This window comes from Sordaria macrospora, chromosome 7, assembly GCF_033870435.1.
Source record: "Sordaria macrospora chromosome 7, complete sequence".
NCBI classification, from domain to species: Eukaryota; Fungi; Ascomycota; class Sordariomycetes; order Sordariales; family Sordariaceae; genus Sordaria; species Sordaria macrospora.
The window spans coordinates 2,415,864-2,431,160 of record NC_089377.1 but is presented as its reverse complement, the minus strand read 5'-3'; the positions used below and the strand labels follow the sequence as shown (position 1 = coordinate 2,431,160).

Here is a 15,297-nt window from a genome sequence, read left to right as displayed (position 1 = left end):
AACTTTTTTGCGGCAGAAAATCTGCGAAAGTTTTGAGGAGGCGCCATCATGGCCAAAAGAGGAAGGCGGACAAGAACCGGTGATAAAGCGATAAGGCGATAAGCTTGACAGACGGGAGCTTCCACTTGACCTCCGGGCGTCAGCACTCAGCACTGCACTGGCAGGCATGGATTGATAGTTGGCGGCAGGGTCTTTTTCGGTGGGTCATTGCCCAGGCTGTGGATAATGTGGGTCACCCCCGTCGCTGATCCGAACTGGCTGTTCGCCTTGTCGCATCGGCATCCCGAACTGAAACCCAACTGCAACTTTACTGGACCTCGAGCCGACCGACCTCCATGCCCGTGTTGTTCAAACGAAGTGAAATCACGATTACTGCCTGCCGTCACCGTATTCGTTCGTTAACAACCAACTGGACCCCCAACTGCTGAACCAGAGACTCCATCCTTCGGTCCCAACCTAGACAAACATCGAATCCCATCCGATACCATCGCATTCGTCAGCAACTAAGAAACGCGACCGACCCCCATCCCCCGCCTTTTGCAGCTCCCATCTCCGTCCCAACCATCTCCCGAAACCCACAAATGACCTTGTGGGCGCATCGTCGGTGATTCGCGACGGTTCGCGCTGCTGTTGGACAGGGGCCTTGTAACTTGCTGCCATGGAGTCCAGCATCCCAACGACGTATCCGTACCACTACACATACAGCTTAACAAGAAGACAACAACTACCGAGTCCATCATCCATGCTTGAAGCACAAGCTCAGCTCCCACAGCTTCCAGTTCCACTTCCACTTCCGAGCGCCGCCACAATAGACTTCTTTCATCTCAACAACAACACGCCATCCCACCATCCATCCGGTCACCGTCACCGGCCTACATGCGCCCAGCACCCACTTCGCTAACACGACATCTCTGCGCCTAGTGCATGGTCACTACGACTTTTGCGACTCCGCCTACAAAGGCATCTCTATTTCAGATATGGACACTGGCGACTATGATACCAATACCTTGCTAATTGTATGCTGGCCTGCCTTCTCCTCGGACCGTCCGCCCTCCCTACTCACGCGTCTCTCTTTGCAGAATAATCTTTCCGCCATTGCCTTTCGCGTTTACGAACCCGTTGCCGCCAACACGGCCTCTTACACCTTTCAGCCGCAGGTCGTCGAAGATGCCTTGCGCCGCGATGGCCACCTTGTCCACGTCGATACAACTAGGCGATGTATATGGGTATTTTACCTGACCACCAAGGATGGCTCGTCACTGGGACCCGAGGAAAGAGGGCTCACCGCCAAGATGGAGGTCTGCGGTTATTCGTTAGGCTTGTCTGGAGAAGGCAGCTTTGAGCCCAGCAGCTTGTTCAGAAGCAGGCAGCTCGGGACAAACTCTCTCAATACTCCAAACAGCTCGTCATCTGCTGGTTCCGCCGTTGACCCAACATTTCGGAATCCGCAGGCGTCGGCCTTCCCCACGGCAGCAGGAGGAGCTATGGCCGGCGCACCGGCTGTGGACAACAAAGCTGCATCGCATATAATGTTGGACTCGGATCGCTTCGCCCATGTGCCGATTAAAGAGAAATACGACTTCTTCATCACTGCGACCCTGGCATCTCTGTCCTCCTCGTTATGCCACACGATAGGAGCAATCCCGCTGGATCACAGGTCGATATTGCTTCCCAACCAAGCCTACTACTTGGACGAGTTCATCATAGGCCCGAAGCCTCATAATTCCGCCTTGGGTACTTTTCGCGTGTACCTTACATCGACCGGGACCCTCGTCATTTCTCTTTCCGTCTCTTTGCTAGAGGGACTCGCATCGTTTGCGGAGCTGGCGCGGTCGAATATGCTTCCATCCAATCCAGTCGTGCTTGCTGCCCCCCTTGGAGCATTCGGTTCCATGATGAACCCAGTGGATGGAGACTTGTATGGACTTGATAGCGGGTATGGCCAATCACCAGACACCCAAATCAGTCGCCTAAGGCCGGATCCAACCGATAGGCTCTCACAATGGAAGGCAACTTGTTGCAAAGTACTGCAAATGCGTGGTATATCACCCTCGCTGATCAATGGCTGCTCCTGGTTCAACGTTCATTTCCTGCAGCGAAAACCATACGAACACAGGCAAGACGCCAAGAGAGCTCCTCTGATGCACCCACCTCAAATCGCGCCTTGGCCATCGGTGCTTTGCTTTAGAAAACCAAGGATCGATGTTGGAGCTGATAAACGTTCATCCAAGGCATTGGCGGCGAGCACATCCGACTCGCTAGACCCGGTGGATGACGCGAGGCAATGGTGCCAAGGATTTCCTGAGCGAGAAGAGACCATCGCAAAGCGAAAGAAGGAAAAGGATGAGAGGGAGGTGCTGGCAGCCGTGTCTCGCAGTATTGCTGATGCTGATTCAAATAACAACCAGATCAATGCTGCGTCGCCTATGGCGCTGCGCCGGCCAAGCAATGGCGGGGCCATAACCGCTTCCAGCGCAATGTATCCGACACCTCCAGACGGAATTCAACCCTTAGGCATGGCTTCCTCTGTCGAGACGGGCTTTGCTGCCAGTCCTGCAAATCAACCCCAGCTCAATTCGATGGGTGGCATAGATATTGTGCTGCAGAACAATGCCCCCCATGTCCAGAATTTTGGCAATGGCTGGGAAAGCGGCGAGATCAAGCGGGAGCAACAGGCCGGGAATCTTCTGGAGGGCGACAATATGTTCGGCGACCTCGGAGAAGACATGTTCGAGGGCAATGAGCTTACCGACGCCGACTTTAACTTCTTCGATGAACAACTCAACGAACAACCCGAAGGTGTCGAGATGAATCTCGCCACAATACCAGAGATGGGAACAGCAATGGATTTGTCTGCTGATACGGGCCAACCAACTAACTCAGCTCCCCAAACTAGCGACAGAGTGGAACAATACAAGACAATTCCGCAACCAGCGCCGCCAGAATTCACCAAACCCGAGCTTAAACATGCACGCAGTACTCTCGCTGAAGGAAGTCGACAACAAGCAAACCAAGAAAGCTTCAACCGTAATTCCACGATAGGAATCAAAAGACAGTCCAGCCCCTTTAACCGAGAGACTGTGTACAAGCGAATCAAGGCGTCGCTTCGACCGCCGCCGAAACCTCGATCTCCCAGTACAGCAAGTTCTCAGCGACGAAGGAGTATATTTGAAAAGGTTGATTTCGACCCTTCACTGTCGCTGGTTAACAAAAAGTATACCGAGAACGGCCCCTTTAATTACATGGTTCCGGCCGTACAAGAAATGCAAAAAACGCGATTAGAACTGCGGAATCCTTTGGTCACGAGAGTCGAGAAACCTCCCAAGGAACCTCCAAGCAACTTCGGGGCTCTTCTAGCGAGGATAGCTCATGGGATCGGTGGTGGTTCGACAGGCCGTGAGGAAATTGCGTCAGAGACTGATGACTCTAGTTGGGCGTCCGATCGAGACGATTCGAGCGACGAGAGCGATTACGCGCCGTCTCTCGCCAAGTCAGGAATATCAAGGCGACGTCTAGATGACGACGTCCTCTCGACTGCTGCTTCTTTCAAAGACCTTGAAAATGTTGTGGCAGATACACCAGCATATGGGTCGATTGATTTGGCTCGGCTGTCTCATCCCGAGGTGCCCGAGTTTTCTATCGCCAAATACTTTGCAGATCCAGAGCCTGCGCGGCTTCATGTCTCGTGTTCTGACATGGATTTTATTACCATTGCTCAAATACTTACCGAGCAAGTAGCGACCGGCTCGCTACAAGTCGCTCCCAAAATTCTGAACCGGAAGCCCCAGGAGGTACGCAAAACTCTAGCCAAAGCAGTGCGGTACTCCATGCAAGGGTTACGGAAGGCTCTGCCACGGTCACTGGCCGATGCGGTCGAGTGTTCGCTCAAACCATTCGCAGACGTGCAAGATGTGCCTTTGATAGCACTGGCACAACCACAGCGTATACAAGCCAAACCCATGGGGCAAGAAATGACAACTCGAAACATTTATCCGATAACAACACCCCATATAGAAATCCGCCGCTATGAAACCCCCTTTTCGATGCTACCCACAGCTATTAGCTTCTGGGAAAGTTTGGGCCTCAGTCCGGCCAAAGGCACCAAAGATATTGTTTCAGTCTGCGTGTTTCCAAACATTGACGGGATAAGGGACAGCGCTTCTGCCTTTTTGCAGCGGATCCGCAGTGTTTACGAATCCCTGAAGTTGGGAACGTTTGATATCCTCCCAGCTGTTATGGAGCTTGAGGATGGACTGCTAGCATACATGTCGACCCCGCAACCAGCTGTTCGTGACGAATGGTCTATATCGCCGTTTGATGGACCCATGAGCTGCCTCGCAGATGCTCTAATGAGTGTCCAGATGACGGACAAGAACTATGTCGTCTTTTTTGTCTACCCAGATGACAGGCCAAGTTCGGTCGTGGAAACATGTGCCGCCTTTCACGATCTTTACGAGCGTTACAAGAGGTGTATGGCAGACAACAGGAAGCCGATCACGAATGAGCTGGTTCTTCAACTGGTACCGCTTGGTTCCATTGCCTCGGAAACAACTGTGACGGTGATGTCTCCTTTCGACTACATCAAACTGTGTCTGGAAACCTACGATCGCTGTACACTCTTCGGCGGGCCCATGCCAGCGCCTGCCATCGTCCTCGAGCCACAGGTCCTGCGGGCGATCGACTTCAAACTCAACACAAACCCATCTCCAAATCTCCTCCAGGAAAACTCATGTATGCACGTCGCCTATGCGCAAAGTGTGGACGAACGGTGGATTACTGCCGCCTGGACGGATTATCGAGGAACAAGGCAGATGACCACATCATACTGTCTCGGTAGGCGAGACAGGCCACTGACCAGGTCCATAATCGAGATCATACAGCAGATATGGGAGACCACCATGGACCACATACACTTTGCACGGGTACATTGGCGGGTTGTCGTCACCAAATGCAGCCCCATGGAACAACAGGAGATCGAGTTCTGGGCCAACCTGCAACAATCCGAAAGCTATGCGAATGTCAGCCTGACGCTTCTAACCGTCGACACCAACCCTTCGCTACAACTCATTCCGCCAGCGCAAAGAATCCAGATCCCATCCGCTGCTCTCTCCTCAAATAGCCCCGCTTCAACACCCCAAGCTTCGGTCCTCTCACCCGACCAAGGCGGCCTGGGTCCACCAACCCCGATCGGCACCGGCCCCAGTAGCAGCACCAACGCCGCGAACGACAACACCACCAATAACAACACCACCGACTCCGACGCCGACTCCACCCTCGTCGACCAATTAGACATGACATGGGCCGTCATCGCCGCTCACCGCCTCAACAACTCGACCTCCCTCACCGAACTCAACCACGCTTTGGCCAGCGGCTATCTCGTCAAGAGGGGCGGCCTAAAACTGGAGGACGTGCCAGTAACAATGGAAGTGAACGTGATCCACTGCGAAGGGACAAACATCCCGCAGCCGCATCAGTACCCCAGGGTCTACGAGATTCTGCTCAAGGAGATGCTGTCGCACTTTCGCGGGCTGGGCACGCTGGCGAGGGCGAGAGGCGTGGTGGATCGCGAGACGGATGTTAGGCCGTGGCATATTGCGGCAGCGGAGAAGGCGGTTAGGGCGCTTTATTTGTTGATGTGAGAGGTTGTTGGGAGGTCCCTGTGGTGGATGGATGGATGGGTTGTTCTAGCAGGGGCACGTTGTATAAAAGGATGTCAAGATGGAGAGAGGTCGTCAATAGGATAGATGACCTTGAGCGTGTTATGACTGAGTAGAGGAGTAAGTAGGTTGCCAAGGAAATTCTATGAAAAGGTTAAGTGAGCAATAAGGATTGATTGGTTGACGAAACCTGGGTTCTGTTTGTTGTGTACAAGCAAGGCATTGAACCAAAGCAATGCAATGCAAAGCAAAGCAATGCAATGCCAAGCAAAGCATATCCACGATGGCTGGTTGTCGTGGACGGGCGCAATTTAGGTTTTTGTTTTGCGTAACACGGTTATGGATAGGGACTCTATGTGTCAAAACGAACAACGGTACTGGAAGAAGGATTTACCATAGGTACCTATCTATATAGCAGCTGTATCAAAGCATTTCTTAACGTTACCCCCTTTACGTGATTCCGGCCTGGTTCTTGGAGGGATTTTAAGCAGCACTGCCTTCACACCTTTGTTTATTTGGCAATGAAGATGAGCCATAGCTGAAGGCACTGATTGGCCAGCCAGTTAAACTAGACACCAAACCATACAACCGGATGAGTGTATGTATATCACATCAACTGGAGGTGTAAAACCATGTTGTTGAACTTGTATGAACTTGATACAAAAAAGGATATCTATGCCGCTTATCTATAACGCAACGCTAAGTCTACGTGCGCTTTTCCATCCCAATCCTGAAGAGCCCTTCCCGTGTCTATAGCCCAATTCGTTCCCATCACTATCATGGCAGAAGATTTCATGAATATCTTCATTCCCGCTTAACCCCCTTTTGTAACCCAGTCACACTCTACTTCTCCTCCCAGAAGCCAGGGAAGAGGAACTCAACCCTCTTCATAGCCTCAGGATCACGGCCCTCGGGCTTAGTCATGAACTTGACCGCGCCCTGGGCGCTACCCTGCCACTTCTTGGCCAGGACCAAGTCGCTATTATCCTGCTTGAGCAGCTCGTCCAAAACCGCACCAACGAGGTGCTTGGCGTTCTCGCCGTTGGCAGCCATGTACTTCATGACCATGGCGACATCCACATCCTCGCCGGCCTCGTCGCGCCAGCAGTCGTAATCGGTGGCCATGCAGATCATCTGGTAGGCCAACTCGGCCTCGCGGGCCAGCTTGGCCTCGGGCAGAGCAGACATGTTGATGACGCTGCCGCCCCACGAGCGGTACATGTGGCTCTCGGCGCGGGTGCTGAAGGCGGGGCCCTCCATGCAGATGATGGTGCCCTTGTTGTGCAGGACAACACCGTCGCCCTTCATGGCGGAGGCGCACTTCTCAACAACAGCGGCAAGGCCGGCGTCAAAGGGGTCGGCAAAACCGACGTGTCCTACAACGCCGCCCTCGTAGAAGGTGAAGGGGCGGATGCCCTTGGTGCGGTCGATGATCTGGTCGGGGATGACGAAATCCATGGGCTTGATCTCCTCGCGCAAAGAGCCGACGGCGGAGAAGGCGATGATGGTGCGCACGCCGATGGAGCGCAGGGCGGCAATATTGGCGCGGGCGGGAACCTCGTGGGGAGCCAGCTGGTGGTAGAGGCCGTGGCGGGCGAGGAAGGCGACGGCGTGGCCGTTGTGCTCGAAGATCATAAGGGGAGAAGAGGGAGAGCCCCAGGGAGTGACGGGGTTGAGGGCGGCGACGGGGACGTAGCCCTCGAGTTTGGAGAGGCCGGTGCCGCCGATGACGGCGATGTGGACGGGGCCTGTTGGAAGAGAAGCATGGTTAGCTGTGGCTCTTCTTGTTCCTTACTTTTTGTCCGTTTCTTGAACCGTATCGGTAGAGACAGTCACTACAGGGCAATTGGCGCTGGGAACGACCATAGGGTAACCTGAATCAAAGGGAAAGATGACGACGATGTTGACTTACCATCGTAGGTGGTGGGAAGGTTCTCCATTTTGGCAATTGGGTATATACGAAAACTGAACGCCGGGTATATATGCAGAAAAAGGAAAGAAAGAAAGGGAAGAAACGGGTATCAAGAAGCAGACAAGACAGAAAAGAGAAGATGTGTAAGCGCACGCAATGAGAACCCCCCGAACCGAATTCCCTCGCTGTACACGACTTATCGCTCTGTCGTCCCGGCTGCCGTATCACCTAATTTTTTGGATGATACCCCTCGATGGAGCCGATAAGATAAGGAATTATGCCAGGGACGGGCATTGAAGCATGCGACGGAAGGAGCATGGGTCTTTGCAAAGCAGAAGTCTTGGCGTTTCGGTTTGTCAGTTTGAAGATGCTCCACCTTTGAAAATCCATTTGCGAACCACTTTGCCTGCCGCTGACCAATGGCCATTGCTCTTGCCTCGATTCTTGTGAACTTCAGAGAGCTTCTTTCACTTGCATTTGATTCATCAGTTCTGTCTGAGCACTGAGTAGTGTGTTCGGCCCTTTTCCCATTTTTCCACATCTCTCATTCGGAGTTGGGATTACTGGCTGTTTCTTATCGAACTACAACACCATAACACACCGGTTCATAGCCTTACAACACAATACCGGCCCAATATCTCAGCATCTTAATACATTAGACAACTACTATCCCGTGTCGCCTCACTTATTCGAAGAACCCCGGTCATCTAGGTGCTCGAAACCCCGAACCACACCAACCTCTCATAGACCTTTTCCGACAACAACACTTCTGAAAGACATAACATCATCTTGCCGCCAGAACATCATCATGGCGTCGCCTACCGCGTCCGAGGGCGCTGTGGCGGCTGACCATCGCCCTGCTCTCACGGTCGAGGAGCTCTGCTTTGCCTCTGCCATGAGCTGCTTTGAGGGGTGGCTCAAGATGGACCCTGCCATCGGCCCCCGTACCATGTCCTATGTGACCAAGTTTATTTCCAGGACTTTGGAAAAGACACACAACCTAAAAGAAGTCAGGTGAGGAAAATCTTACTTATATCAAGGTTCATGACACTAATACCTGTCTACAGAGAAACCCTCTCGAGGAGTGTGGAAGTATGGGTGTGGCTCACAAAGTCCTTCGCCGCCGCGCTTCCTAGCCTGACAACGCGGTCCATTGGTCCTCTGCAGAACCTCAATGACCCCGAAAAGGGCGTCACCCCCCAGGAGAGTACCGCTCTCATCACAAAGAACTATACCTCACTTAAGGAGGACTTGCAGTTGTTGATCAAGTTGATGCACATTGCGAGGAATCTGCTTGTCGTTCCCGAACCAGAGATTCCCCAGGACCTGTGCGCTGCTGCTCAGTTCGACAAGATGCTTTACCAGACAATCACCCTCTGTGTAAACGTCACTAGCAAGGCCTACGATGGCGATATCCTGGAGGAGACTGCACGTCACAAACTCAGCGAGATCACGGAATTGTACAAGAAACTCCTCATCACATGTCTACAGCAAGCCCACAACTGGATCGCTAAGAATGATCGGAACAAGATGTCGTTTTGGTCTGCCGTTCTTTTCGACGACGAGTCTGGCGAGGAGCAGCAGGATGCCGGTGCCCAGTTTGCCGATTTCCGCCCCGATTTCGCCAAGATGGAGGTTCACAATTGGATTGAGCGCAACTCCAGAATGTGCGACAAGGCTCGGCAGTTATTGGTGGATTATCAGCAGAATCTGGGGTCCAGAGGTTCCCCTCCTGGAGGTTTATCCGAAAATTCCGTCTTGTCGTGGAACTGGATGCCGCATGTTCGTCCGCGGGCCGACGATATCGGTCAAGAAACCAAGATCACGCCACAGTGGAAGGAGGACGAACAAGACAAGTTCGAACAAGACAGGCTTTACGGCCGCGTGTCAAGAGAAGTCGACACATGGTGGCTCAAGGTGCGGGATCCAAACTACGACGAATGGATCATCTCCATGCCTTCGGTCGAAAAGGCGCACCAGCTTATTGAGGGTTGCAAGCTTAGCTCGCTAAACCGCTATCCTCATTCGTATCGCAACGATGATCAAGAGGGCTCCGTCCACTCCGCCGAGAATGTTCAGATGCCCGAGCACCAAGGTCCAGAGGGAGAGGTCCGAGATGATCGTCACTACAACCTACCGGACTATAACGATGACATGATTGAGGACGAGGATGTCGATGATGATGAGTCGTATGGCGAGGGTCCTATGAGCGGCTTGCTCACTGAGGTTCCTAACATCCTTGATCCGAAGCAGATAGAGGCGCTTCACATGATTGTTAAATCCTGCATTCTCGACAGTGCAGGTATTTCACTCAGTCGGGCCGGCGAGAATCTACAGAAGACAAGGTGCAGAATGTTCCTGTCTCTCGAGTGCGGCAGAAGTCTGTTGCGTGAGATCTTGGTTTTCATCGCCGTGTGGGAGAAGAGTGAGCAGTCTCTTATTTTCCAGCTCACCACTCAGATTGTCGAGGCCATTCACCACAGTGCTTTGATCCCCTTTGCGTGGCAATCGTTGCGTATTCCCAAGGACATTATCTCGCCTGCCCAGACCGTCTTGCTTCGGTTGGTCAACAACATGTTCCGGACCCGTCTTCAGGATCCGATACAGCCAGGTTCCAAGGGGCACCTGCGCGACATCAAGCTCCTCCAGTTCCTTTACATTCAGTTCCGCACTCGCATAGTACCCGAGTGTACCGCTCTTATGCACCTCCAGACCCAGATTCGGAATGAGGTGTGCGATCCTGTCGACTTCCCTGTTGACAGCTGGGATATGGAGAGGGCCAAGGACGGTCTCCAGCAGTTCCTTGATCTGCTGATGACGGTGAATGAGCCCATGGAGTGGAGGACGTGCCTGATTCAGTGGGAAGCTGTGTTCGATCTTCTAGTACTCCTCAAGAGTCTTGAGTCTGCCGTGCCGAAGAAGCCCATGGTTGACCTCCCTGACCGCTCGGCCCACCGGCGCCCACCTCCGCCTCACGACGATGACCGGGACCATGACTACGACAGCGCCGATCCGCCTCCGCCCCCTCCTCCTCCCCCCATCCAGGAACATGCTCACAAGTTCCCTTGGGCTGGCATCAAGGGCCAGATTCTTCACATTATTGCTGGACTCTTGCAGCCGGAAGCTGGACGCAGTGGCCCCGGCAATCCTGTGGTGCAGAAGCAGATCCTCCAACACAATGGTATCATCAGCTTGCTGAACTGCTGCGTTTACGACGACCACAACAGGTTCGCGCGCGAACGTGTGCAGATCTGCCTCAAGTGGCTCATGGACGGCTCTGCTGAAGCCAACAAGGTATTGCACGACCTCGTAGCCGTCTCGCCACCGCCCAACCTCCAGCCTGCCCCCGACGCCAATGGGGTCAGCCAGCCCGTCCCTCTCCGCGTCGACGGTATCGCCGGCGAGGTCAAGGTCCGCGTCAAGAACCCTCAGTCATCCTCTTCCGCCCAGCAGCAACAACAACAACAACAACAACAACACCCGTCAGCGGCGTATAACCAATATCCCCCTCGCCCGTCAAGTGCAGCTAGCAACGACAGCAGGACAACCACCAACTCCAACACCAGTACCTCCAGCAGTCATGGCGACCACATCCACGACCACGACCATCGTTCAGCACAAGCAGCTCCAATGGCCATCAACACTCATATCATCGACGCCCAAGCAGCAATAGCCCCGGTCCGCGTCCACGGCCCTGCGCCCCCTCCACCACCCCCTGCTCCTCCCGCCGCGCTCACCCTCCCCTCGCTCGCTTCCCCTCTAATGTCCGTCTCACCCTCGGACTACGAGCGCTTCACCAAGGCGTACATGAACGCTTTGCCACCGCTGCACAGCGCCGCCACCGGTGTCCCTGGTGGACACCTCAACCATCCCATGATGCAGGCTGTTCGGAACCATGGCGGGAGACCGGAGGATCTGTTCAAGGATATCTTGACGCTGGCGGATGAGGCGGCCAGGTTGGCGATTGGACAGCCGCCTTTTGTATCGCCGAGTGGATCTCCTTACCACGGTGGGTCCGGGTCAGCCAGTGGTTCGGGTTCGGGCTCGGGCTCGAGGCAGAGAGATGCGGAGGAGACGGAGGAGGAGGATTTCATGTGAGGCTGTTGATGGGAGAAAGTGAATGGTCATTGTTGGGGACGGTGGAAGTTGCGGGAAAACAGAATTGGGTTGAGGGATTTGGTGTTTAATAGGTTTGGTCAATTGCATTCTTTCTTTCCTCTTAAGTAAGGTAGCATACAAAGGTGTACGTGGGTCTGTGTAATCTGCAATAGATCGGAAACAGGATAGGAGGTTTTACAGACTTCACTAAGGAAGCATGGTTAGGAAAACATCAAGCTCACAGATTCGATAGATGTCGTGCTTGTAAATTCCGAGCCGACTACGCCAGTACAATTGTGATAATGATAGGTCTTTCCAATGAGGCCACAGCTGACCAACAATGTTTCCAAGAAACACTTTTCCTTCCTCGCTCGCTGTTTACTATAGTATGCACAAGAAGAAAATTTTCCGACACCTCCACTGTTCACACCACTTCCACGTAACACCAGGAAACAATGAACCTAGTAATATCCAAAAACCTCCGAAACACCCGAATTTCCATGAAGTAACAACGTTGAATGGCCACCTATTTCACTTCACATAAGAAGCACATAAGATGATATCTCCTAGTTATCATCTCCATGTTGAGACTGAGACGGCGTAGACGAGTCGTCCGATGGGCGGTTCCATGTTCGGACATGACCGGACTTGCAACTCGTCACGATGCCGTCCTTGGTGAAGTCAAGCCAGCAGAGCGGATCGTCATCAACAATCTTGCTCAAAACAGGTGGCAACATGGCCGTCCTCGCCCTCGGCTCCACGGGATGCGGTTCAACCTTTTGCTTTGGCGTGGTGGGCATAGCGTGTGTCTCCTCGGCAGCCACGGCGTCTCCCGAGCTCGATAGGTTCGAATCCGACCGCAGACGATTACTAGTCGTGGTGTTCTGCGTTTCGGCCCTCTGGAGAGATGCGAAACGGGACGAGAAGGAAGATCCTCGCTGTCTGACTGATGCCTGTGATTTCATCCGAAGGTTAGAACTATCGGATCGAAGTAGTTGTTCACCAGATGGAATGACTAGAGACACCACTTACAGCTTTGGGTCGGTGTAACATGCCGACACTGAAATCCCACAAGCATAACCGACAGTCCTCGCCAACACTGCCAAAGCGGTAGTTCTTCCCGTCGCACTGCCAGGGGTCAAAGGCCACCGAGGTTACCCACGAATGGTGGCCCTGGCACCTGGCGATGAGGGCAGATTCGGAGATACACCAGATGGAAATGAGGTCGTCCTGGCCGCCGGTGAGGACGTACTTACCGTCTGGCGACCAGCAGACGCACATGAGACCGCCATAGTAAGAGTAAAACAGGTCAATCAGCCTAGTGAGTTGAGGTTAGCTATCTGGGTGCATGAAATGAGGTACCTTAATGGAGGGAGTACTAACTCTTCCTTCAGATAATCGATTATCCTCAACGTTCCATCTTCCGAAACCACGGCAAGATGCCGGTGGTCGGGAGAGCAGGCAAACGCGTTGATACGATGGTTTGAAAGCTTCCACACAGCCACTGGGTTCGCCTTCTGGTTCTTTGAGTGGACTGATTTGTGGACATGGATCTGGTTGGTGTAGTTGCAGCCCTTGACGCCGTTGGGAACCCCAATGCTTTCCCCACTGGCGCGAGTGGCTGCCTCGTCTTCCGGCGAGAAACTGGAATCTTCCTTCTCTTTATCGTACACGACTAATGTTCCATCCATGTGCGCTGCCAGAAAGAGATTCTCTGATCCGGGGATCCATTGGATCATGGATACCGGTGTCTTGTTGATGAGGCCCTTCTTGTTCAGACGAGTGTACCGTTGTGATATGGGCTCCCACCAAATTATTTCGCCAGTTGAAAAGCCCATAATCACGTCAATGTGTGACGAAGTCTTGGTCAACCTGTTAACATCGTGGCAGAGACAATGAGCTTTGGTGAAAAGAATTTTGGTCAAGTAGTCGGCTTTTGTGGGTGAAGAGAGATCCAACCACTGAAAGGCTCGGTTGATGTTGGCAAACGCGAAGAGGCCGTCGGCTGGTCGATCATTTAACTTCTTGTGTAGAGACTCGTGAACGATAACTCTGGAAATAAACGAGGAATTGCTTTTTGTCATGCTGTTCTTCGGCTTCTTCCGCTTATTGTCCTTTGAGTTTGTCTGAGTCAAAAGCGTGTTCCCTTCGCCAAATGCCGGTGTATTCGAGAAGATAGCCCCGGCATCGCTAGAAGCGGCACGGGCGCCCTCGCTGCTCCCACGCACACCGGAAGATGACCGGCTTTCATCTGGATGTTCTTGGATGCTCTGCTGGACGCCATTTGCTCGAGAACCGACCCTAAACAAGCCCGGCGGTGGAGGACGGATATCGAGGTTGACAACAGAAAGGCTCGTGCCGGCAGTGGCAGGTTGCGGAGTCGTCGCGAGAGGATTCGGATTGATGATTGGAGCTTCGGATGGATGTGGTGGGGGAGTTGCAAGATGTAGGTCTTCCTTGAGCGTGTACAAGCCCTCTCCGACCAGGAATTGGTACTCGGGCCCTGAGGGGTGGGATAGAATATTGTTGGTCTCTATCATGGGCGCAACATGGCCAGGAACGAGTCCGTATCCCGCCTGGCTTGGATACCTCGGCGGTGGAGGAAGGACACTATAGATGGAATACGTGATATCAGCCTGCATGCTCCGTGCTTTCTGGTTTTTTGTGTCTCTACGGCTACGTCTTGTTTGTGTGGGGGTTTGTGCTTTGCGCTTTGTCCTCCGACTTGGGTATAACAAGAAGTGGCAGCTGGCGGGTGTATCTCTTCTTATCTCAAGAAACTGAACAAGGTAGGTTTGCTTACAACATGGCTGCTACTGCGGACTCCAGCTTGTCGGCTTACCGCGCTTTATGGCGCTAAAGTCAACAACTTCGACAACTGCTGTTCGCTGGGATAGCCTGGAGAGGCGTCTGGGCGGACTTTGGCGTATGCGGTTTGTCTTGGCCGCACGCAGGCGCAAAGTCGCAAACAGCAGGTGGTCGGCAAGCTGGGCTACAAGAGGTCAAAGACACGAGGATTGGGGGGTTTTGGAATGGATTGGGCGAGGGCGATGGTGGTGTCGTCGGCGAGTGAGAGGTTCGGGGTGGTCGAGAAATCGAATCCGACTCGTTGTCGCAAGCGGGATGCCAAGATGGATGGGAATGTGATGACACTTCAGCTTCGAGCAGCCAGAAGCAGGAGTTCGAGGATGAAGAAAGCTCAATGGGGAAAGCAAAGATAAGGAGATGACAGTATCCAAGAAGTATGGGAAAGCTCAAGAGATTAAATGTACAGAAGGCGGATCAGGGCGGAAGGTGACGGGGAAGACGAGGTTGGAAGAAGAGAAGCAGAAGAGACGACCTCAAGCTGGAATCGAGTTCGGGGAAAGACACATGAAGGAAGCGGGATCGACGTTGTTTAAGCACAAGGTACGCTGACGCGCCAATGCGCTAACAGCACAACATGATGTTGGACTGGGACGGACAGGGGGGTTCTTTAGTCGCATTTTGGATGCTTCAGAAGGCTGGGGAAGCGCGGATGGGGAACTGCGGAGCGGGCGGGAGCCACTGGGACCGCTCCTCACTGGCCGGCTCGCCTCGAAAACCACGCGGGATGAATGGATCTCCGGGAAAGTGTGGGGTAATATCGGA

The 15,297-nt window shown here is 53.4% G+C and overlaps 4 protein-coding genes across 4 annotated transcripts; 2 read left to right on the top strand and 2 right to left on the bottom strand.

Moving 5' to 3' along the window:
- The first annotated feature begins 12 nt into the window (after positions 1 to 12).
- Positions 13 to 6,121, top strand: SMAC4_06131 (uncharacterized protein). Its single transcript, XM_066090396.1, has 2 exons — positions 13 to 1,016; positions 1,080 to 6,121. The coding sequence occupies exons 1-2, from the start codon at positions 978 to 980 to the stop codon at positions 5,637 to 5,639; spliced, it is 4,599 nt and encodes a 1,532-aa protein (XP_065947776.1). The 5' UTR covers positions 13 to 977; the 3' UTR covers positions 5,640 to 6,121.
- Positions 6,122 to 6,245: 124 nt separating this feature from the next.
- Positions 6,246 to 7,779, bottom strand: SMAC4_06132 (uncharacterized protein). Its single transcript, XM_003344800.2, has 2 exons — positions 7,570 to 7,779; positions 6,246 to 7,405 (listed from the first exon to the last, which is right to left on the bottom strand). Exons 1-2 carry the CDS (start codon positions 7,595 to 7,597, stop codon positions 6,501 to 6,503), a joined length of 933 nt encoding a protein of 310 aa, XP_003344848.1. The 5' UTR covers positions 7,598 to 7,779; the 3' UTR covers positions 6,246 to 6,500.
- A 598-nt stretch (positions 7,780 to 8,377) lies between these two features.
- SMAC4_06133 (uncharacterized protein) lies at positions 8,378 to 11,667 on the top strand (the record flags this gene model as incomplete). Its single annotated transcript, XM_003344801.1, has 2 exons — positions 8,378 to 8,583; positions 8,637 to 11,667. 2 exons carry the CDS (start codon positions 8,378 to 8,380, stop codon positions 11,665 to 11,667), a joined length of 3,237 nt encoding a protein of 1,078 aa, XP_003344849.1.
- Positions 11,668 to 11,910: 243 nt separating this feature from the next.
- SMAC4_06134 (uncharacterized protein) lies at positions 11,911 to 14,991 on the bottom strand. The gene is made up of 4 exons (XM_003344802.2): positions 13,512 to 14,991; positions 13,051 to 13,436; positions 12,700 to 12,985; positions 11,911 to 12,620 (listed from the first exon to the last, which is right to left on the bottom strand). The coding sequence occupies exons 1-4, from the start codon at positions 14,307 to 14,309 to the stop codon at positions 12,234 to 12,236; spliced, it is 1,857 nt and encodes a 618-aa protein (XP_003344850.1). The 5' UTR covers positions 14,310 to 14,991; the 3' UTR covers positions 11,911 to 12,233.
- Positions 14,992 to 15,297: the final 306 nt, after the last annotated feature.